The sequence below is a fragment of the Elephantulus edwardii genome, unplaced genomic scaffold, assembly GCF_000299155.1.
Source record: "Elephantulus edwardii isolate Elephantulus edwardi_28Jun2011 unplaced genomic scaffold, EleEdw1.0 scaffold00022, whole genome shotgun sequence".
NCBI classification, from domain to species: Eukaryota; Metazoa; Chordata; class Mammalia; order Macroscelidea; family Macroscelididae; genus Elephantulus; species Elephantulus edwardii.
In genome coordinates, this window is record NW_006399772.1 from 5,557,251 (window position 1) to 5,578,063 (window position 20,813).

Consider the following 20,813-nt stretch of genomic DNA (forward strand, 5'->3'; position numbering starts at 1 on the left):
GAAATTATATCAAGTGAAGAAAATTACAATGTTCTGGATTATTTTCCCCCCCTTCTTCCTTGAGGCAGGAGGTTATGGGTTTTTTTTCTTCACTGCTGTACCTTGAATCTTCATCATCAGTTCTATCTCATTTGGAAGCACTGCCCTTTTATTTTGTTCTTTAAGAGGCTTATCTGCAATGTCATTGCCAAACCAAAGTGGAGGGTCTCCAGGGCTGTACTGTTGGTGATGAACCAACTCTGACATTCTGAGAGCTGCCTCCCTGTAAGAGCAGTGATTAGCATGAGTTCATTTCCAAGTAATCTCTAGTGAAGAATTTTCAAACTTGCCTACAGCAATCAAGTCAGAATATATTACACTAATATCTAATTCTTCTAAGACATCCTGCTTAATAATCAGTTGCAGATAGTATAGGAGAAACAGGAAAATATTGGTAATTTATCATTAATTGTGCACTGGTAAATCATGGATTGAATTCTATCCCCCCAACACATACACAAATGACACAATGCTAAAGCTATGTTAATATTCCCCATGATCTGATAAACTGAATAGTATAAAAAGATAAAGAATGGAATGCAACACTCCTTAATCCCATCACAGCCTTAAAGGATTTAAGAGACTTTCTGGACCTGGGCTCCTATTGGAGAATGCACCTTGACACTGGGAAGGCCAGGACGCCAGCCAGCCCCACGGTATGTCAGGCCTATAGATGCTGAAAGAAACAAGACTTTCCTCCAGAGCTGACAACAGAGAACAAGCCTTCCCTGGACCCTGAATGTGGACTTCTAGCTTCCTAAACTGTAAGAAAATAAATGACTGTCTGCCATCCACTTGTGGTGTATCTTGTTATGGCAGCACTAGAGAATGAAAATCTGGTATAATCAGATTATTTTATTAACTTTGAGGAGACATGAATGGAGTGAATGGATTTGGGGAGAAGAGTAGAAGAAGTAGGGATGATACTTCAAGGAGCAGAGTTAGAAGTAGAAAGGTTACTAAGAAAGTGATAGGGACACACCAAGACCATTTTGGGCGGGAGATTCCCTTGATCCAGCTCAACATGTTGGCTTCAGTTAGGCACAAAAGAGAGTGACATTTTCTAACTCTGAAAGCCACTATGCAATTCAGAATGGCATGGTCACATACTCTGCTTTCTCAGGAAGAGGCACTCGCAGCTGCTTCTATTCAGGTCCATGCTTAGGCAGAAATGTATCTGCAGTACAGCATCTTCAGGATCCTGCGTGCAACCCTCTTTGAGGTTCTCACGGAATGGGTCAGAAAGCAGGATACAACCCGAAAGAGCCAAGATGTGCGGTAATGGCATTTGACTGGTAGCAATTCCATCCTTGGCAGTTAATCTGAACACACAGCCAAAGTAGATACTGGTTACTCAGAGGAATTCTATCCCAGAGCAGAACAAAAGTGGAACCCTCACAGATGTCTTTCACCCACCTTGTCACATGATATACCAATAAGTCAACTTAGTAGAGACTTCTATTTTCAAATAAGAAAAAAAAAAAAAGACCTGAACATCCAGTAAAATATGTCTCAAATGGTACCAAAAGTAAAATATGTCTCAATTTTAAATGTGCTCCAAGAATAAAATATGGATCAAATTGTACCCATGGTAGGAGCTCTGATGGTCGAGTGGTAAACTAGCTGCACTGCCATCCTAAAAGTACACAGTTTGAATTCACCAGCTGCTCCGTGAGAGAAGGAGGGCCCATCTCGTCTTAGGCAACATGCTGCCTCCGAAAACCTGCTGGAGGGTCAGCTACGATGAGGTTGAGATCGAAGGCACACAACAATTTTACCATAAAGTATTCAGGTATGTGTGGGAACTTTCTTAGTAGTACTTGTTACATCAAAGACAAACAACTTAGGAAATTCTGCAGGGATGGAGTTGGCTCTGAATGTGAAATTCATTCTGTTACTTTAGAAGCTTGGTTAGAATAATACCATTTCTACATAATATGTATGTTCTTTGAAGTTAAGCTACAGATAGGATCAAGCTGCTTTGATGACAAATCTGTGTCTCTGATGGCTTATGTGTAAGAATAGTGTGAATATTTTGGGAAAGGAACAAGTAGGTGAGACAGGATTTGAAGGCAGAAGGAGAAAGTGGAGCTGAAGCCAAAGACACTTTGTGACTCTTGCTGTCTCTGAGGAATTGTCTGAAAGGTTCCTAGATTTGGACCGTTTGCCCTGAGGTTCTACAGAGGAATCCAACCCTACTTCTCGGTTTAATTCACTTACTCAGAGACTAATTTTTTAATTTACCAAGCCAAGAATTGCTGCAAAATCAATGAGATTATTGTTCAAAAAAAGGATTTTCCCCTTCAAGCAGATTTACTTTCTTAATTTGAAAGTTTGAACATTCTGAAAAAAAACATGAGGCTTGCTTTTGTTTTTCCACAAAAATCTGTAAGGGTTATTCAGGGAAGAAACCTTCCTTTTGAAACATACACTTTCTGTTAAGAAAAATGCATGTTGTCATTGTCTGAGCATGTCCCATTTCCAGAACATGTTCAGGACCAAGACTTACTTTGTCAGCCTCACAAATGATTGTCTCACAATGCCTTCAGATATTCCTGCATTCTGAAGATCTGATGTGATTAGGATGTAGGAGTAGAAAGAAGGAAAAAGTTCTTGGAATTGTAGAAAAAGGGAAGGAGAGTGAAATGAGGTGATGAAAAATCTAGGGTCTGTGGAGTTCAGAGTACTAGATTTATTTGCTTAGGAGAGAGCTAAAAAGGCCAACAATTTCCATAGATGAGAAGTTCAAAATACTCAGTGACTGAGGTGATATTTTAGGGATTTAGGGACTGAGTTTGGGAACTGAGAATGGAAATGACTGGATGCATCTCCATAGGTGGATGTGGCCCTGTTTTTTTCTCCACTGGTCTTCTACACCACGAGTTTTGATGCCTTAGAAAATATTTTGGCTTATTCTTTTAATAAATTTATTTCATGTTTTTAAAATAACAATCACTATTTTTTAAAAAAAGAATCAAAAGTATCAAAAGAAAGACAAGTATTTCTAAATTCACAACCTAATAGAATCACTGTTAATATTCTAGAGTCCTTCTTACTGGGTTCTCACCCACTTCCCTATCCTTAAACAACAGAATTATAAATATAGAACTCAATTTTGCATCCTGGTGCATTTTTTAATTGTTTTTGTTTTGTTTTTACTTCATCAAGGAGTAAGACTGTTACGTGTTTCTTTGCCTTGTTGTTCAACTACACCCTGAAGCAGGGTGGCATTGAAAAAGAGGAAACCCCTCAAGGAGACGGAGTGACACAGTGACTGTAGCAGTGGGCTCTGGCTCAGCACAGACCAGGACTGGCCAGTGTTACATCCTGTTATGCACAGGTTGTCAGGAGTCTGTGCCAACTCCATGACACAACAAATAATCCCCTACATTCTTTATGCTGTCTTTAAATTGCAAAATGTTTCCATTAGTAGATTCAAAATAGTTTACTATGCCCGGATTTCTGGCCATTTTGGTCTGTCTTTAACTATTTAAATAGTATTGTGATGATTATGTTTATAAATATTGTTGTTGAATACCATCAAGTTGGAACCGACCCACTAACACTCCAGTGGGTTTTCAGAGACAGTTAATAGAACGGGAGGAGATTGCCCATTCTTCTCCTGAGAAGGTGCTGGTGGAATCCAACTGCATGCCTTCAGGATTGCAGTACAGTTTCTTACCACTAGTCTTCTCTAAATTTTAAATTATCTCCTTTAAGATATATACCAGAAAAAAAAAAATATATATATATATATACGAGAAAGTGAATTCAGTGGATCAGAGGTGTAATTGTCTTTGACTTTGATAAATTCTCATAATACATCACAAAAGGATTTTACTAATTATACTGGATTCTTGCCATCTATGAGCTTGAGTTTTTGAGTTGACCAAATTATATATTAAAAGCTATATAATTTGGTCAACTCAAAAACTCAAGCTCACTGCTGTGAAGTTAGTCCCAATGCAGCTCCCCTCTGTTGGGTTTTCAAGGCTGTAGATGGTAACAGGAGGAGACTGCCGGTCTTTCTGCTGAGGAGCAGTTGGTGGATTCAAATCAACAAAGGCTTTAACTTGTGTTTCTTAATTATGTTGAACCTTTTCCTGTATTGTTTACCAGTAGAATTTTCCCTGGCTTAAATACTAGCTCTGCCATTCTGTAGTTCTGTGACTATGGTAGCAAATTGCTTTACTCCTCTGATCCTCAAGTTACCTAAGATTGTCAGAAGGATTAAATGAGATCATATCTAGAAATAGTGACCAGCAGTAGTAAATACTCAATAATCAGGGATTGATCATAATTCAGTCTCCTGTAATTCTCACTCTTGTCCATAATTTTTTATTACTATTTATACCATAAAATGCCTTTGCAGAGTTAATAAAAGGTAAACATATTTCTGGTAGTCTTTATTTGTAGGCAAGATTCATTAGACATAAGCAATGACGTCCCTTATTCCACGACCTCTTCTCAGTCCAGCTCAAATTTCTGGCAGTTCTCTATCAATGAACTGCTCCAGCAATTTTTAAATAATTTTCGGTGAGATTTTAATTGTGTGTGATATTAATGATACTGCTCTATAATCTTCATATTCTCTTTGGTCACAACTATGGATCTCTTCTAGTCTTTTGGCCAAAATGGGCAATCCTTGTTGTTTGTTGTAATGTGCCATCAAGTCGTCTGCGACCCATAGCAAGCCAATGTACAGTAGCTCTGAAGCCTGCTCTGTCCTGAGCAGTCTCACTGATTCTGATACACCAAACCTCATTGCCTCAGTTACTGTATCAAACCATCTCATCCGAGGTCTTATCCTGTGCTGTCTGACCACCCTTCATACAAAAAAAATTAAATATAATTAATTAATTAATTAATTAATTGTCAGGGGTGGAGTGAGTTTTATTTGGTTCCAGACCCTTAGTCAATGAAAATCCTTGATCCTGGAAAGGCCAAGGCACATGGAGGTCTTTAGGGAATGCTGAAGAAAACAAGGACTGACAGCATGAGGCTTCCCCTTGAGCTGACATCCTAAACTTGGACTTCTAGCTGCCTAAAAGATAAGAGGATAAATTTGGTTTGTTAAAGCCATCCGCTAGTAATGTCTCTATCTAGCAACATTAAATAATTAAGACAGGTTATATCTTGATGGCAGAGTGACAATGGATGGCACTTTATGTTTTTCTACAGAGTCTAAATCCTTTATAATAAGTATGTATTTCTTTTGTTATCTATTTTTTTTCCCTCTGTGGGAGAAGGACAGACAACCTCCTCCCATGTGTTAATTGCCTTTGAAACCCCGCCAGAAGATCAGCTGTGGATTTGTTCCAACTTGATAGTACACAACAAACATTTTTTATAATAACTTTGTATTTATTTTATAATCAGATGTTAGAAAAACTGTAAAAAACTGGAAACTAAGACAAAACTGTGATGGCCTGTGTTTTCAGTAGCATGCTGGAGCACTGTTTAACAGTCCCACTCACAGCATTTTCCAGAGAATTACACAGTACTTTTGCTTAATATGCCATTTCCCATTTATTAGAGCCCAAATTCAGTGATACTGCTTGTTAACTTGTATGTGGTAGAAAATATAACCCCAATGTCCTGGTTTTATTGCCTTGTAGGACATTAACCAATGTTGGGTCTATCATAACAATTATATTCTGACATTCTTTCTTCAGTGTCTACAGTTGTCATTATGTGCCATTGAGTTGCCTGTGATTCATAGTGATCCTATGTACAATATCTCTGAACCCTGTCCTATCCTGAGCCAGTCTCACTGACTCCAACACTCCTATCTGCCTTACCCCGTTATTGTGTCACTCTATCCTCACCCAGGGTCTTCCTCTCCCAAGCTGCCCCTGCACCCTTCTAAGCATGATAACTAATTCATTCCTGTATTCTATGAGCTGACTTTACCAGCTCATAGAATAATTTCGTAATTAATTTATTCATTTCATAAATACCTGACACAAGTTTATTTTATATTTGTGTAAGAATTATGCCTTATACTTTTTTGGAAATTCTTCTTTGACACACATTAATTAAATCATAAAACTATTCTCAATTTGGGGAAAGGAAAAAAGAGGATGCCTCAGATACAGCAAAGAAAACAAGATCTATGTTAGGTCCAACCCCTAGTCACTGCCGTACCTGGGTTCTTTGCTGGAGCTTCAGTTAGAGCTGAAGTCTGAGTCCTGCACATACCTTCGGACAGTCAGCCATACTGAGAGATGTGAGGTGAAGGCAGTAAATGGTTAGTGCTTTGATAACCTCATCTGACAGCTGTGGGCAATAAGAGAAATCCAAGTATTCCAAGATCAGTGAGCCTTTGCAGAAGGCCTGCAAGAAATCCCAAGCCAGATATTTTCTTCTTTTTCTTATTCTTTCTTTGTTTTGTATACCTGGAGCCAGGCTCTGATATATAAATCTGTTGTATCTTGTTCAAAAAAGCCAATATATTAAAAAAAAATCTCTTTGCAACAGAATATATTCACACCCCACCAAAAGAGCTTAGTAATACTAACATTCTTTCTTAATAGGGTTTCATTTTCCTGGTGACTTAGGGGCTAGGAGCTGTGCTGTTGGCTCAAAGGCATGCAGTTCGAGTCCCAGCTGCTGAGGGGAAAAGATGGGCAGTGTCCTCCAGTGCACTTGACTGCCTCTGAAAACCAGCTGGAGGGTCAGTTATGTGCTGGTTCCCACTTGAAGCCACATAACAACAACAAAGTTATCACTAAGGAAATTGACCTCTTTCTGTCATATCTATTAAGAGTTATACTCAGGTGAGTAGAGGAAAAGAAATCTAGAAGAAAAATACATGGGAAACAGTCCAGTGTTGACAGTATGACAGAACAATAAGACGCAGCGCATATTTCAAATCAGAGACATGAGTTTGAATTTTCTACTACTTCCAAAGGGAGTTCAAATCCACTAACTGCCCTAAAGGAGAAAGACTATCTCCTCCTGTGCAGTTTGATGCCTCTGAAAAACCAGTGGAGGGTCAGCACCGAGCTGATTCCAACTCAACGGCACACAGTAACAGAAAAGCCAAAAGAATTTATTAGCTCTTATAATAATAGCTTATAATATAATAGCTCTTATTCCACACTTCAATTTCCTCTTCTTTATAATAAATATACATATACCTTCTAACAATGTTCTGAAATTCCAAATTATTCATCTTCAGTTTTTAAGGCTGAGAAGTTCTTCTCTCAACTTCAGTAGTTCTTAATTTTTATTTCCATTCATTTCTGCTTTTCAAAAAGGACTGTTAAAAAGAAAAGGGAAAATACACTCAAAATATTACAGCTCAGCAATTATTAAAAAAATAAAGAGCCACAAAAGTAAACCAGATATTACTAATAAAAATCTATTAGTAGGGAGCTCTGATGGCCTAGTGGCAAGAAGCTGCACTGCAATCCCAGAGGCGCACAGTTCAAATCCACCAGATGCTCCACTAGAGAAGGATGGTAGTCTCCTGTGCCAGTTGGATCTGACTCAATGGCACAACAACAACAACAACAACAAAAATAAAGATAAAGTGTCACAAAAAAAGAAAAAGTTTTATAAAAAATTTATTAGTAAACTGTGAGTAGAAATTGTCTTCAAGAATGTAAAAAATTCTGTACAATAATATAAGAATTCTTACATTGTAAATAGTAAGATAGCATTGTTTCCTACTTAAAGAGAGATTCCCAGGAACTACGGGAAATAGAAAGCAAAAATGGTTAAATAAAAAGAAAACTATTAAAACGTAGACACATCTAAATGAAGACTGAAGTTTCTTGCTGCCTAAACACCCCTTTCAGTAAGATCTGCCAACATCTTGGGCTGCTTTGAATCAGTTCTGCTTTAAGCCTTTCAAAAAGCTGAAATATTCTCTAAATCTGAGTTTTCTATGTCTTTACATTAAAGAATAGCTTATAAAAATGATTTTAAAAGTCTGTGATACATTCATGGTAACAGTATTCTCGTTCATGGAAAATATGAGGCTCAAAGATTGGTTCAAGACTTTATATGACGGCTCCAAGAACTCAAAAGTCAAGACTTTTCCTCTCTTATAATTCAGATTTTCCTTGAGAGGCATGTAAATCATATTAAGTACTTAAGTCTGAAGGCATGTTTCAACATAATCACTCAAGAAATTCCACCTCACTCTCACAGATAAGATTATACTAACTTCTTCTGGGTCAGTGTTGCAGAATGCGTGTGTGTGTGTGTGTGTGTGTGTGTGTGTGTGTGTGTGTGTGTATGGGGGGGCAGGGATGGAGAGAGAGAGTGTGCGCTTGCAATGCTATTGATTTTCTTTTCTCAAAAAATGGTTGACTAAGCATCCTCTAAACCAGAATCTCTTACAGTGAAGTAGGACAGAAAGATACAAAAGCTATCAAGTTTGGCTCTCATCTTTTATCTCAAGCAATTTTGCTGTGGTTTATAGTTTTGAAGAAAACCTCCAAATTATATCTCTTAGTGAATGAAATCATTTATTGTCTCCTCAGAGCTGACTCACCGTACGAGGACCTAATGACTGCGTTTCTAAATAGAGTGTGTGGAGACTTGCATTTACTGTACACTCATGTGCATCTGTCAGAACCTGGGTTTAGACCTCCTTGAACAGCACCCAGCCTGGAAAGAGCTTACCTCCTGGCGCATACTCATGATACCGTTTCTTGACTCTCTGCCTAATTAGTTCGCTTGCAAAGTTGTTTATTTTTCTTCTTGTCTGCTGATAATTCTGGAAAGTATTGTGCTATTAAGAATAATTTTTCTGTAATACAGACTATTTTTGGCTGCCTCGAGGACTGAAAAACAGCTTCAGCAATTTCAAGTTCTAAACAGAATACAGAACTCTAGTTGGGGAGGCTTCGTATATCCAATCCAGGGTAAACACTTCACCACAAAGGGGTCTTGCTCCCTCTAGGAATAAAAGCAGATGACAGTGGACATGGAGCGCTCCGTGCACACTGAGTGAGGAAGTCGGAGTCTTGCCACCAAAACCAAACTGTTCTGAGTCCGAGGCTGCCTAAGCTCATTAAGATGCCACCCCCACAGCCCACTTTCCAGGAAACTAGACTGAGAAAGACAGATATGGCTCAACCTCAGAAGAGCACAGTGCTTTTAAATATGAAGGAAATTCTGTAATAAGAAGAATGGGCAAGGCCAAAGGTTTTTTGTTTTGGTTTTTGGTTTTCTTTTTAAAAATCTGTCCAATGATATTAGGGAAATGAAATTTATTGGAAAGATGTGTGGCATCTTGGGCAATAGGCTTTAGCTTTGAGACAGTGCAACTGTGACTGATTTCTCTGATTCTCTGAACAGCAGCACTTCTGTAGCATTTCAATGCTTCTTAGTTCTAAACCAGGTAGTGTTCCCTGGTGGCCTAGTGGCAAGAAGCCGCACTACAATCCCAAAGGCATGCAGTACAAATCCACCAGCTGCTCTATGGGAGAAGATGGGCAATCTCCTCTGGCGATCCCCTGTGCAATTAACTGTCTCTGAAAACCCACCAGAGGTTCAGCTATGGCTTGGTTCTGACTTGATGATACACAACAACAACAATATATATTGTACATCAAAGAACAGATAAAGACGGATTTATGATGTGTGAGAAAAAAATGTATGAGATGAAAATCTAAAAGTAAGTTCTTATATTTTTTTTTCCTCACATTAGAACATACTGCCTTGTTCATTTCAAGTAAATGCTTGCCTTGGAGACCTTTACTCAACAATACACACAAGGGCTCCCTGAATCACTCAATACCTGCAGAAGACAAGAGGTGCTCCCCTGAAGACTATATCCTGAAAACTCCCATAGGGAAGGTTCTCCTGTGTCACAATGAGCAACTGTAAATAAATTTCACCCAACAACAGCAACTCAATAGAACCTGACAATAACAATCAACAGGAACCCTTTGGCATTTTGATGATTTCCTGCACAGATGCTGTGTATTTGTTAAAAACAAGGGGGCTATTTTTAAAATCTAAAATACAAAAAGCTAATTAAGTGAAATGGGAGTGAGGTTGAGACTAAAGGGCAGGAAGAGGTAAATGTTGGAAAAGTGTGCATGCTGAAAGAGCGAAAAGAAGACAGAGGAAAGAGCAAAACAAAATCTCTGAATTTTCTTTCATAATAGGGTTTGTTGAGGCGGAAACAATCCAGACATGTTTCAGGTTTTATGTACAAAATAAAAATATGACAGGATTGGACTATCTATCCTAGGGCAGATCAGATATGGTTCTTGTGGCATAATCTGCATATTTTCCATTTTTCAAAGATAAGTTAAAACTATGGGTGCCCAGTATCTCCAATGGCTGGCATTCCTCCACGGACTTGGGGACGAGGCCAAGGCAATCACTAACCTGCAGTAATGAGCCTAAAGAGTTGCTGGGTTTCTATTTGCACAGCCAGTCTCTCAGTCAACTTGATGTTTTGATTTGGGTTTGTTGTTTGGTTTGTTTTCTTTTCACCTCACAAAAAATAACTCACAACTTTTATGCCAAAGACAAAGTCGCATTATTTTCCGCTCACTTCTTCCATTTAAGGGTCTCGGAGAAAGTAAGGAATTCAGGAATATTAGTGCTGCTTTGACCTTCTATTTTGGGACATAAATGGCTTAAGAGATGGTCTCTTTAGGGGAGCCTGCAGGTCGAGCAGAAAGACACAGGGTCTGGGAGCAGTTGTGTCTGTATGACCACAGTAACTCACCTAACACTCTTTCCTCATTTATGAAAGGATAATAAGATTAATTGTAAAAAAAAAAAATTCTACCTAGTCCACAAGCTTATTGGATGAGAGCAAGCAAGGGTAAACTCTAAAATCACTTAGCAGACATAACACTCTGTATGCCTCTAACCCATCACTCTTGAGTTGGTTCCAAATTGTGGCAGCCCTCAATCCAGTTTCTGAGGCTCTAAATTGTTCCAAGAGGAGACTGCCCATCAGCTGGTAGTGAACCATTGACCGCCAACCTGTGGCTACCATCACCATATGCTACATGCCCTGCCGATTTCGCCTGTCAGTGTGGAACTAACTAGTAATATCTCTGGTGGAAAAACTCCCACTCCGCTACTTGAAAACCTGGGAATACTACCTTCAGAGTGACGGGGACGTTCATGTGAAGAAATAAGAGTGATTTAATTAGAAGTGAAAAAAGAATGTTATTAAAAACTCTATAAGTTTGGGGGGAGGAGGAAATCATAAATTCCATGAGAAAGGCCACTACCAGCCACCTGATTTATGTCAGTCAAGGTGCAATAAGAAATGTCCAGGCATGTTGATAGAACCACCACCAAAAATTGTCAAGTCAATTCCTACCTATGGAAATCTTCCATGGAGTTTGTCATATTGTTATGTATTGTAAAGTTGGAACCAACTCATTGCTGACTCTCCAGTGGGTTTTTAGAGACAGCAAATCATATGGGAAGAGACTATCTTTCTCCTGTGGAGTAGCTGGTGGATTTGAACCATATGCCTCTGCATTGGCAGTGCAGCTCCTTGGCACTAAGAGACCAGAGCTCCCTTCCATTGATTTTGTTGTTCTTGTTAAGTGTTGTCAAGTTGAGTATGACTTAAATTGACTCTATAAATAGAAGATATGAACCATCATCCTTACCAAACCTGACACACGAGTCCCATTGTTACAGGCACTATATCAGGCAGTCTTGGTGGGGGTCTTCCTATCTGACCTTTCACCTTTCCAAGCATGATCTCCCTCTTGAAGGAACAGCCACTTCTAATATGTCCAAAGTATGTGAGATGAAGCTTTGCCATCTTTGCCTCCACGGAGCCCTCTGGTTGCACTTTTTCCAAGACATAACCATTTATTCTTTTGACAATCCGTGGGATAGTCAGCACTCTTCCCCAACACCACGATTCAAAGGCATCTATTCTGTCATCCTTAATCACTGTCCTGTTCTCAGATGCATAACAGGTGACTGGTAAGAGCATGGCTTGAATCAGGCACGTCTCTGTCTTTAAACTAACATTTATTTTCAGGGCTTTGGAGAGGTCTCTGACAGCAGACTTGCCCAATATAGTAAGCCTCCAGATCTCAGGATAGACTGCTAGTACCAAGGGTGTGTTGATTGTGGATTCAAGTGAGACTAACTAGTTGACAAGTTCAGTCTTTTCTCCATCAACCATGATATTGCTTATCGATCCAGTGGTGAGGATTTTTGTCTTCCTAATGTTGAGATGCAATCCATATTGAAGGCTACAGTCCTTGATCTTCTGCAGCAAGTGCTTCAAGTCCTCCTCACTTTCAGCAAGTAAGGTTGTGTCATCTGCAAAACGCATATCTGGGGAACTGTAAATCTTAATAGAAGTCAACAGGTTTGGAAACAGGAGTGGCATCCACTTCCTAAACAACATGCCTTTGGAAACTCAATGGACTTTGATAAATGTTGATAGTTGTAGGGGGTATTCGGGCCTTTTGTTCATAGGGTCACTATGAGTCATGCTCGGCTCAAAGGCAGTCAAGAACAACACAACAACAAATCATAATAGAAGTAGCCTGCCTCATTCCCCCCTCCCCATGGAAGGGGTTTGAACCATTAATTTTTTTAGTTAGCAGCCAGACATCTAACCTGCTACATCATCAGGGTTCAAGTCCAGATTGACTAGTTAGGTTTGAAAATTGGAGACACATACTTTCTTACTATTAGTAGGAAAGTCGTCTGATATTTTCTTTTACTGTCAGACAATAAAAAATGCTTTGCTGAATTCTTGGCAGGTTTCACTTTGCATAGGATAAACAAATGTTCCAAGGACAGCTTAGGGGATGAGATAGACCTCCTAAGGATTATCTTCCTTTTAACATGTCCTTTTCAAATTCTTCTTTGTGGATGCTCAACATGAAAATAACAGATGTGCACATTCATTTGCCACGTTTCGCAGTGCTTCTGTTGTTTGAGAACAGTTCTACCCAATGGGAGTGGGCAGGAGGCCAAGACCCGCATGGGGTCCTCTCCATTTCAGCTGTTTCTTAGCCAATGAAACATGGTACTCGTAACTCCAGCACGCCTTAGAACCTTACCGACTGTGAGAAGCTGACAAGCTGTCAAGTCCCACATCCTTTCAAGTCTGGCTATTTTCTACATTCTATTGAATTGCCTCTACAATTAGAAACACTAGTGTCAGGAGCAACAGAGAAAACGGAACTTATTTCTTTACCTCATAATCTTGGAAGGGAGATATATGCCCAGGTACCTTGGTAAGAAGTTGTCTGCAACTCCCAATGGATCCCAGATGCCTCACGTCCCTTGGGAGTCTGTTGTTCTACTATAAAGCCTGAGAAAACTATTTTTGGCACAGCTAGACTTGCAGCACAGCTTTCGGTCACAAAATCCTTAATGATTCCAGGTTTTAGGGAAGGTTTTTTATCAAAAATGAGGGATGAGATTGCCACTGCCACCATCCCTTTACATCCACCAAAGGGTCTCCTTAGATCCCTCTTCAAAGGCTCTGTAGATGACTGAACTTGAGACCCTCGGAGAGTGTCCTGACCACCAGTTTATTAAATTATTTCCCAAAGGTAGCCTGGTATGCTGGAGGCACTGGAGAATTTTCCTGAGAAGCAAGGCCAAGAGATAAAGTTTCCAGACATCTGGAGGTCCCACCTTCCCATACTGGGGATCTCAGAGCTGAGAATATACCAAAAGCCAAGGACTGAGGCCATTTTAGAAAGAGATCTTCTGTTTGTTCTTCCCCTTGTAGCCCATAAATATAACTTTTGCCCCAGAAAAGCAAAAGAGTTCTTGAACTCTCATGCTTTAATAATCCCTTAATTATTTCATCTTGGAAACTAGATAGAAATCAATGTTGATTTTAAAAATGTAAAAAAACCCACAAGACAAAACTTGCTCTGTGGAAACTTATTTAATCCTTTTTGGCACTGTAGGTTAGTATGTGTCAATGAACACTAAACCCCATTGTGGTGGAGTGCAAGAGGGTGGAGGCTATCAACGGAGGAGATGGATAGATAAGAATTTGCACCAATAATACTTTATATCTGGTCAGAAAGAAAGAGAGCTCTGGTGGCAGAGTGTGTAGGGAGTTGTCCTGCTAACCCAAAAGTGGTGCCTCTTTGGCGATTCAAACTCACCAGCAGAACTCTAAGGCAGAAAAATAAGCAATCTCCTCCTGAGTGATAAAGAGCCTCAGAAACCCAATGGAGGGTTGGCTGTGAGTCAGGGTTGATTCAATGGCAATGTGAGAGGGGGGGGGGGGGAAAGAGAGTCAGAAAGATTATTGATTCTAAGTGATATTTAAGGTTAGATGAAAGAAGTCTCTGCTAAATAGCCAATTATTCCTATGTGAGCCCAACCTTCTTACACTCTTAAGAGAAATGACCAGAAGAAGAAGCTGGCCACAGGCCATGATGGGGCAGCAAGAGTTAGATAAGACCCAACATAATTAAGTAAATACTCCTGAGCCTTCCTGACATGAATACCCAGATAGAGGGTCCACACTAGTTCTAAGGGTCTCAATTCTCTAGCATAAGTGCTCCAGAGTGCAGAGCTGAGAATTCTGCACCTTCAGTCCCTACCTAAGACTCAGTCTGCAGCAGACCCCCACCTACAGCACTAGAGGCTCAGGCTGAAAGCCAAATAAACAGCAATGAATCTGCCTTTCAGTTTTCCGAACTACGGAGTAACGTATTCGTTGCTCCACACAGCTGCCCTTCCCTGTACTTTGCTCCTTGATCAACCCCCCCTTCTTTCTTTGAAGTTTGTAAGTCAAATTAAAATCTTGTTAAGTGAAAAGTATGTAATTAAAAGTCAAATGAAACTTTGTAAATAAAAGCCAAATGAAAAATTTGTAAGTAAAATTAAAATAAAAAGGTTTTAAGTAAAAGTCAAATGAAAAATTTGTAACCCAAGAGAACAGATATGATGATGTTGAAAGACTATGAAGATTAAAAGAGAAAGGAAACTTGGTTTTGAGTCCCCTGCCCCAACTTCCAAACAGCTCAGGCTAGATTAAAGATTAAAATAATAATAATAATAATCATCATCATCATCATCATCATCATCCCTATGAAAACAAAAATATATCATGCTGGAAAAGGTAGAGTCAGTGAAAATGAAGACGACCCTCGGTAAGATGAACAGATGCAGTTACCAGTGACCACAACAATGGCTCAGGCATGATCGAGACTGTGAGGCTGGCCCAGGACCGAGAAATGTTCTGATCTATTATTCACAGGTTCATTGGGTTGTAGTAGACTTCACAGTACCTAACATGAGGATAAGGAGGAAAGTGGAGGGCCTAGCATCTATATGAATGGTTATGAATTGTTGTTGATGATGCTGTCGACCATGACTCACATGGACCCTATGACTAACAGATTATGAACCCTGTCCTATCTTTTGCCATCCTCACCATCTGATATATTTGAGCTCACTGATAAAGTCATTTTATTGATTCATCTTGTTAAGGGCCATCTTCTCCTTCACTGACCCTTGACCTTTCCAAGCAGGCTGCCTTTTCTGGCCTCTCTCCTAACAACATGTCCAAAGTATGTGAGATGAAGTTTTAACATCATTGCCTCTAAAGGAGGATTCTGACTGTACTTTTTCCAAGACATATGTATTTGTTGTTTTGGTACTCCATTCCACCAGAAGTCTCTAAACAAAGTATGTATACATACTTAATTTAAACACATGTACAGACATGTAAATACACATTTATATTTTTGTTTACATATAAGCACATTTATAATCTATAGATAGATACATGCAATATACAGGGAGCACTGGTGGCCTAGTGGCAAAAAGATGCACTTCAATCCCAAAGGCACACAGTTTGAATCCACCAGCTGCTCTGTAGGAAAAGGATGGACAATCTCCTCCCACGTGATAAACTGACTCTGAAAACCCACTAGAGGGTCAGCTAAGGGGACGGTTCTGAATAGACGGTACACAACAACCATTAAAAAGTATATATATGGGGCACAGAGCAGCTGTGCAGGCGCAGAGCAGCAGCATGGACAGTCTGATGTGCTGAGGTTGGGTGACTTGGCAGCTTAACATCTGTGAACATCTGTCAACCCCGTGCCCCCACCAGCATCCCAGTCCCACCCTGGTGCAATGCCCCAGGGCCACTAGAGAGTCCTTCACATGCTGCACAGAGACCAATCAACACAGCGTGATATGAACAATAGGATTTTGAATCAGAACTTTTATTGGAACAATTCATTTCAGAGCTACAGGAACACAAGGCCACTTTGTGGACCTGGCAATAAATAACCGGAAGTCACCAGCCAAGCTGCTGTGGGACTTATCTGGCAAGAGAAAGGCCAGTAGGATCCTGACTGGGTTTTCTTGGGCACCACCAGTTCCCTGGGAGAATACCCAAGGGTATTTGGGAACTTCGCTGAGCTCTCTTGGGTCACGCCGACTGCCCAGGAACAAGCTGGCCAGTGGTAATTTGTCTTAACTTTTGTGGGCACTTCAGATCAGCCAGATGTGAATGGGTTGGTGGGAATTTAATTTTGACTTTTTGGGTCCCATTAGACCCAGGACCCTGCTTGGGCAGGGGCCGCTAAGCAAGGGCACCTGTGTAAGTGCTACTGGGCAGGGACAGCTTAGTGAAAACCACTGGGTGGGAGATGGACAGCTGGAATTTGAGTAGGGACCCCAATCATGAGCACTCCTGGACAGCTGAGGTCTGAGTGAGGACCTCAAGTGGTTGACTGTCCTTGTGATTACCTCACCCCCCCCATGGCTACCACACTCCATTTGGCTCCACACCTGTGCCTACATGTCTGGTCAATCAACTTGTCTTTAATCCAGAGCACATTGACCTGACTTACCTAAAAGAGACTGCTCTCACAGACTGTGAACTGACATTTCCCTGGAGTCAGAAGTTCAGAGAAAAATATAAGTGGGGTAGCTGACCAACTGATCTCTAGAGCATTGTCTTCAGATCAAGAACATATCAATGTCTCAAAGAAAGCCGGCTATCTCACATACTACACAAGTGCAAAGCAAGATGTCACCCCCAAAGGATGACACAGTATCAGTGGACTTCCTTAAGCCAGAAAATCTGATGGAACTTTCCTACACAGAATTTAAAAGAACAATGATTGAATATTTTCAATGGATGAAAGACAAACTTGAAGAATTACAGGACACTACAAGCAAAAACCATGAGAAGCTAAAAAAAAAAAAATTAAAATGTAGAGAAGACAAACGAGGCATTTGCAGCACTGGAAAAAACAAGAAACCACTATCCAAAATATGAGGTCCAATGTTTCAGATGCTGTCAACATGATGGAGGGACATATGAGCAAAGTTGAAGAGATGGAGCACAGAACCAGTGAAATAGAAGGCAGAATTGTCACCACTGATGTACTAGAGCAAAAATTATACTCAAAAAAAGAAAAAGAAGAAAGCCTAAAAATAATGTGGGACACCATCAAGAGAAATAACATGTGCATCATTGGAATTCTAGAACAGGAAGAAGCAAGTAAAGGCACCAAAAAAGTTGTGCAAGAATTAGTAGAGGAAAACTTGCCAGGCATAATGAAGAATGAGAAATATATATTCAAGAAGCTCAGTGAACACCATATAGAATAAACTCCAGAAGAAAAACATTCAGGCATATCATGGTTAAATTTTCCAGAACCAAAGATAAGGAGAGAATCCTGAAAGCAGCAAGGGAGAATCAAAGAGTAATCTATAAGAGAGAGCAGATAAGATTAAGTGCTGGTTTCTCAGCAGAAACCATGCAAGAAGAAGGTGGAAGGACATAGTATTAATAACTCAAAGAACACAACTGTCAACCAAGAATATTGTACCCAGCAAAATTATCCATCAAGTATGAGGACAGATCAAGATATTTCCAGAAAAACAGATCCTAATAGAGTTTGTAAAAACAAGATCAGCATTGAGGAAAGACTCAGAGATGTCCTTCTTACAGAGATACCACAGAAAGCAGCATGGACCAAAGTAACTGGAAACAATACCAAAAAGAACTCAACACAATAATAGCAATAAAACCTTGCCTCTCAATAATCACACTGACTGTGAATGGTTTAAATGCACTACTGAAGAGAAAAAGAATAGCAGATTAGATAAAAAACCAAAATCCATCAATATGTTGTCTACAAAAGACACACCTGAAAAATGAAGATAAAGACAGACTAAAAATAAAAGGGTGGGAAAAATATACCAAGCAAATGGCAACCAGAAAAAAGCAGGAGTAGAGATATTAATCTCTGATAAAATAAATATCAATGTAAAACCATCACAAAGGACAAGGAAGGTCACTACATAATGCTGAGAGGGTCAATAGAACAAGAGGACATAACAATAATAAATATCTATACACCAAATGAAAAACCTACAAAACACATAAAACAAACATTAACAAAACTGAAAAAGGAAATAGACAACTCTACTATAGTACTTGGAAACTTCAATACAGCCCTTTCAAGAAAAGTTAGAGCTACCAGGAAGAAACTCAACAAATATACTGAAGAATTGAGCCACACAATGAACCAACTTGACCTCATAGATATTTATAGGCTAATGCACCTTAAAAAACACAGTATACCTTCTTCTCTAATGTGCATAGAACATTCTCCAGAACAGATCACGTCCTAGGTCACAAGGCAAGTATCAATAAGTTAAAAAACAGAAATTATACAAAGCATCTTTTCAGACCATAATGCTACAAAATTAGAAATTAATAACAAGAAGATAAAGAAGAAAAAAATACATCTGGAAGCTGAACAACACTTTGTTTGAACATGACTGGGTACTAGAAGAAATAAAAAATGAAATTAAAAAGTTTCTTGAAACAAATGACAATGAAAACACCACTTACCAAAACCTCTGGGAAACAGCCAAAGCAGTAATCAGAGGTCAATTTAGAGCAATAAGCAAACACATCAAAAGGTAGGAAAAATTGACCACTGACTCTCTAACAACGTCTCCAACAAATTGAAAAGAACAGCAAGAAAACCTGACACCCTCTTAAAAAAACAAACTGGAATTATAAAAATTAGAGCAGAAATAAATGAAATAGAAAACTGAAAAACAATTGAAACTATCAACAAAACTAGAAGTTGGTTCTTTGAAAAGGTCAATAAAATGGACAAACCATTAGCAAAATTCACAAAAGAAAAGAAGGAGAAGACATAAATAATCAGAATAAGAGATGAATCAGGCAACATCACAACAGAACCAACTAAAACAAAAAGGCTAACAGAGTATTATGAAAAACCATACTCAGACAAATATGAAAAACTAGAGGAACTGGACAAATACTTAGAAATGCACAACCTACGTAAACTGACACAAACTGAAACTGAACATCTGAACAGACCCATTACAAAAGAAGAAATTGAAAAGATAATAAAACAACTTCTAACCAAAAAAAGCCCTGGACTAGATGGCTTTACAAGTGAATTTTATCAAACATTCAGAGAACTGTCACCAATTCTACATAAACTATTTCAGAAAATAGAAAAAGATGGAATTCTCCCAGACTCATTCTGTGAAGAAAACATATCCTTGATATCAAAGCCAGGAAAGGACACCACCGAAATAGAAAACTATAGGCCAATATCTCTTATGAACATAGATGCAAAAATCCTGAATAAAATACTGGCCAATAGAATCCAACGATACATCAAAGAAATAATTCATCATGACCAAATGGGATTCATAACAGATATGCAAGGTTGGTTCAACATAAGAAAAACAATTAATGTAATTCATCACATTAACAAAGAAAAGAGCAAGAACCATATGACCCTATCAATTGATGCAGAAAGGGCCTTTAGCAAACTTCAACACCCTTTTCCTGATTAAAACACTCAACAAAATAGGATTAGAGGGGAATTTCTTCAACAGAGTAAAAAGTATCTACACAATCCCGAGAGCCAACATTGTTCTCAATGGAGAGAGGTTAAAGGCATTCCTTTTAAGAATAGGAACTAGGCAAGGATACCCACTATCACCTCTCTTATTCAATATTGTACTGGAAGTCTTAGCAATAGCAATAAGACAAGAGAAGGAAATAAGAGGTATCCAAATTGACAAAGAGGAGGTAAAATTATCTCTTTATGCAGATGACATGATAGTATACTTAGAAAACACTAGGCGAGCTCTGGTGGCCTAGTGGCAAGAAGCTGCACTGCAATCTCAGAGGTGTGTGGTTCAAATCCACCAGATGCTCTGCTGAAGAAGGAGGAACAATCACCTCCTATACCAGTCAGACCCGATTTGATGGTACACACATAAATAATAATTTTTAAAAAATTAAAAAAAACTCTAAAGACTCAGCAAGAAAACTACTGGGCATAATTGATCAATTCAGCAAAGTAGCAGGATACAAGATCAACATAGAAAAATCAGTTGGATTTCTCTACAGTGGCAGAGAATACAGAGCCTAAGATAATATGGAATATGGAACTAAGAAAAGCAATACCCTTCACAATATCTAATCACAAGATTAAATACTTGGGAGTAAATCTAACCAGAAACACAAAGAATCTATTCAAAGAAAATTATAAAACATTATTAAAAGAAACAAAAAGAGACCTGGAGAAGTGGAAGTATATCCCTTGCTTATGGATAGGAAAACTCAATATTGTGAAAATGGCAGTACTACCAAAGGCAATTTACACATTCAGTGTAATCCCAATACAAACACCAATCCCATCCTTAAATGAGATGAAAAAGGCAATTTCCAATTTCATTTGGAATGGAAAGAAGCCCCAAATAAGCAAAGCACTCCTTAAAAATAGGAAAAAGGTAGGAGGCAT

The 20,813-nt window shown here is 39.1% G+C and overlaps 1 protein-coding gene across 1 annotated transcript in view; it reads right to left on the minus strand.

Annotated features, from left to right (window-relative positions):
* Positions 1–1,200: 1,200 nt before the first annotated feature.
* The window catches only part of FBXL13 (F-box and leucine-rich repeat protein 13), a 115,508-nt gene continuing 95,895 nt past the window's right edge, over positions 1,201–20,813 (minus strand). The window contains 5 exon segments of the mRNA XM_006903700.1: positions 1,201–1,243; positions 1,245–1,317; positions 1,320–1,348; positions 2,470–2,474; positions 6,241–6,375. Coding sequence (XP_006903762.1) covers positions 1,201–1,243; positions 1,245–1,317; positions 1,320–1,348; positions 2,470–2,474; positions 6,241–6,375 — 285 coding nt within the window.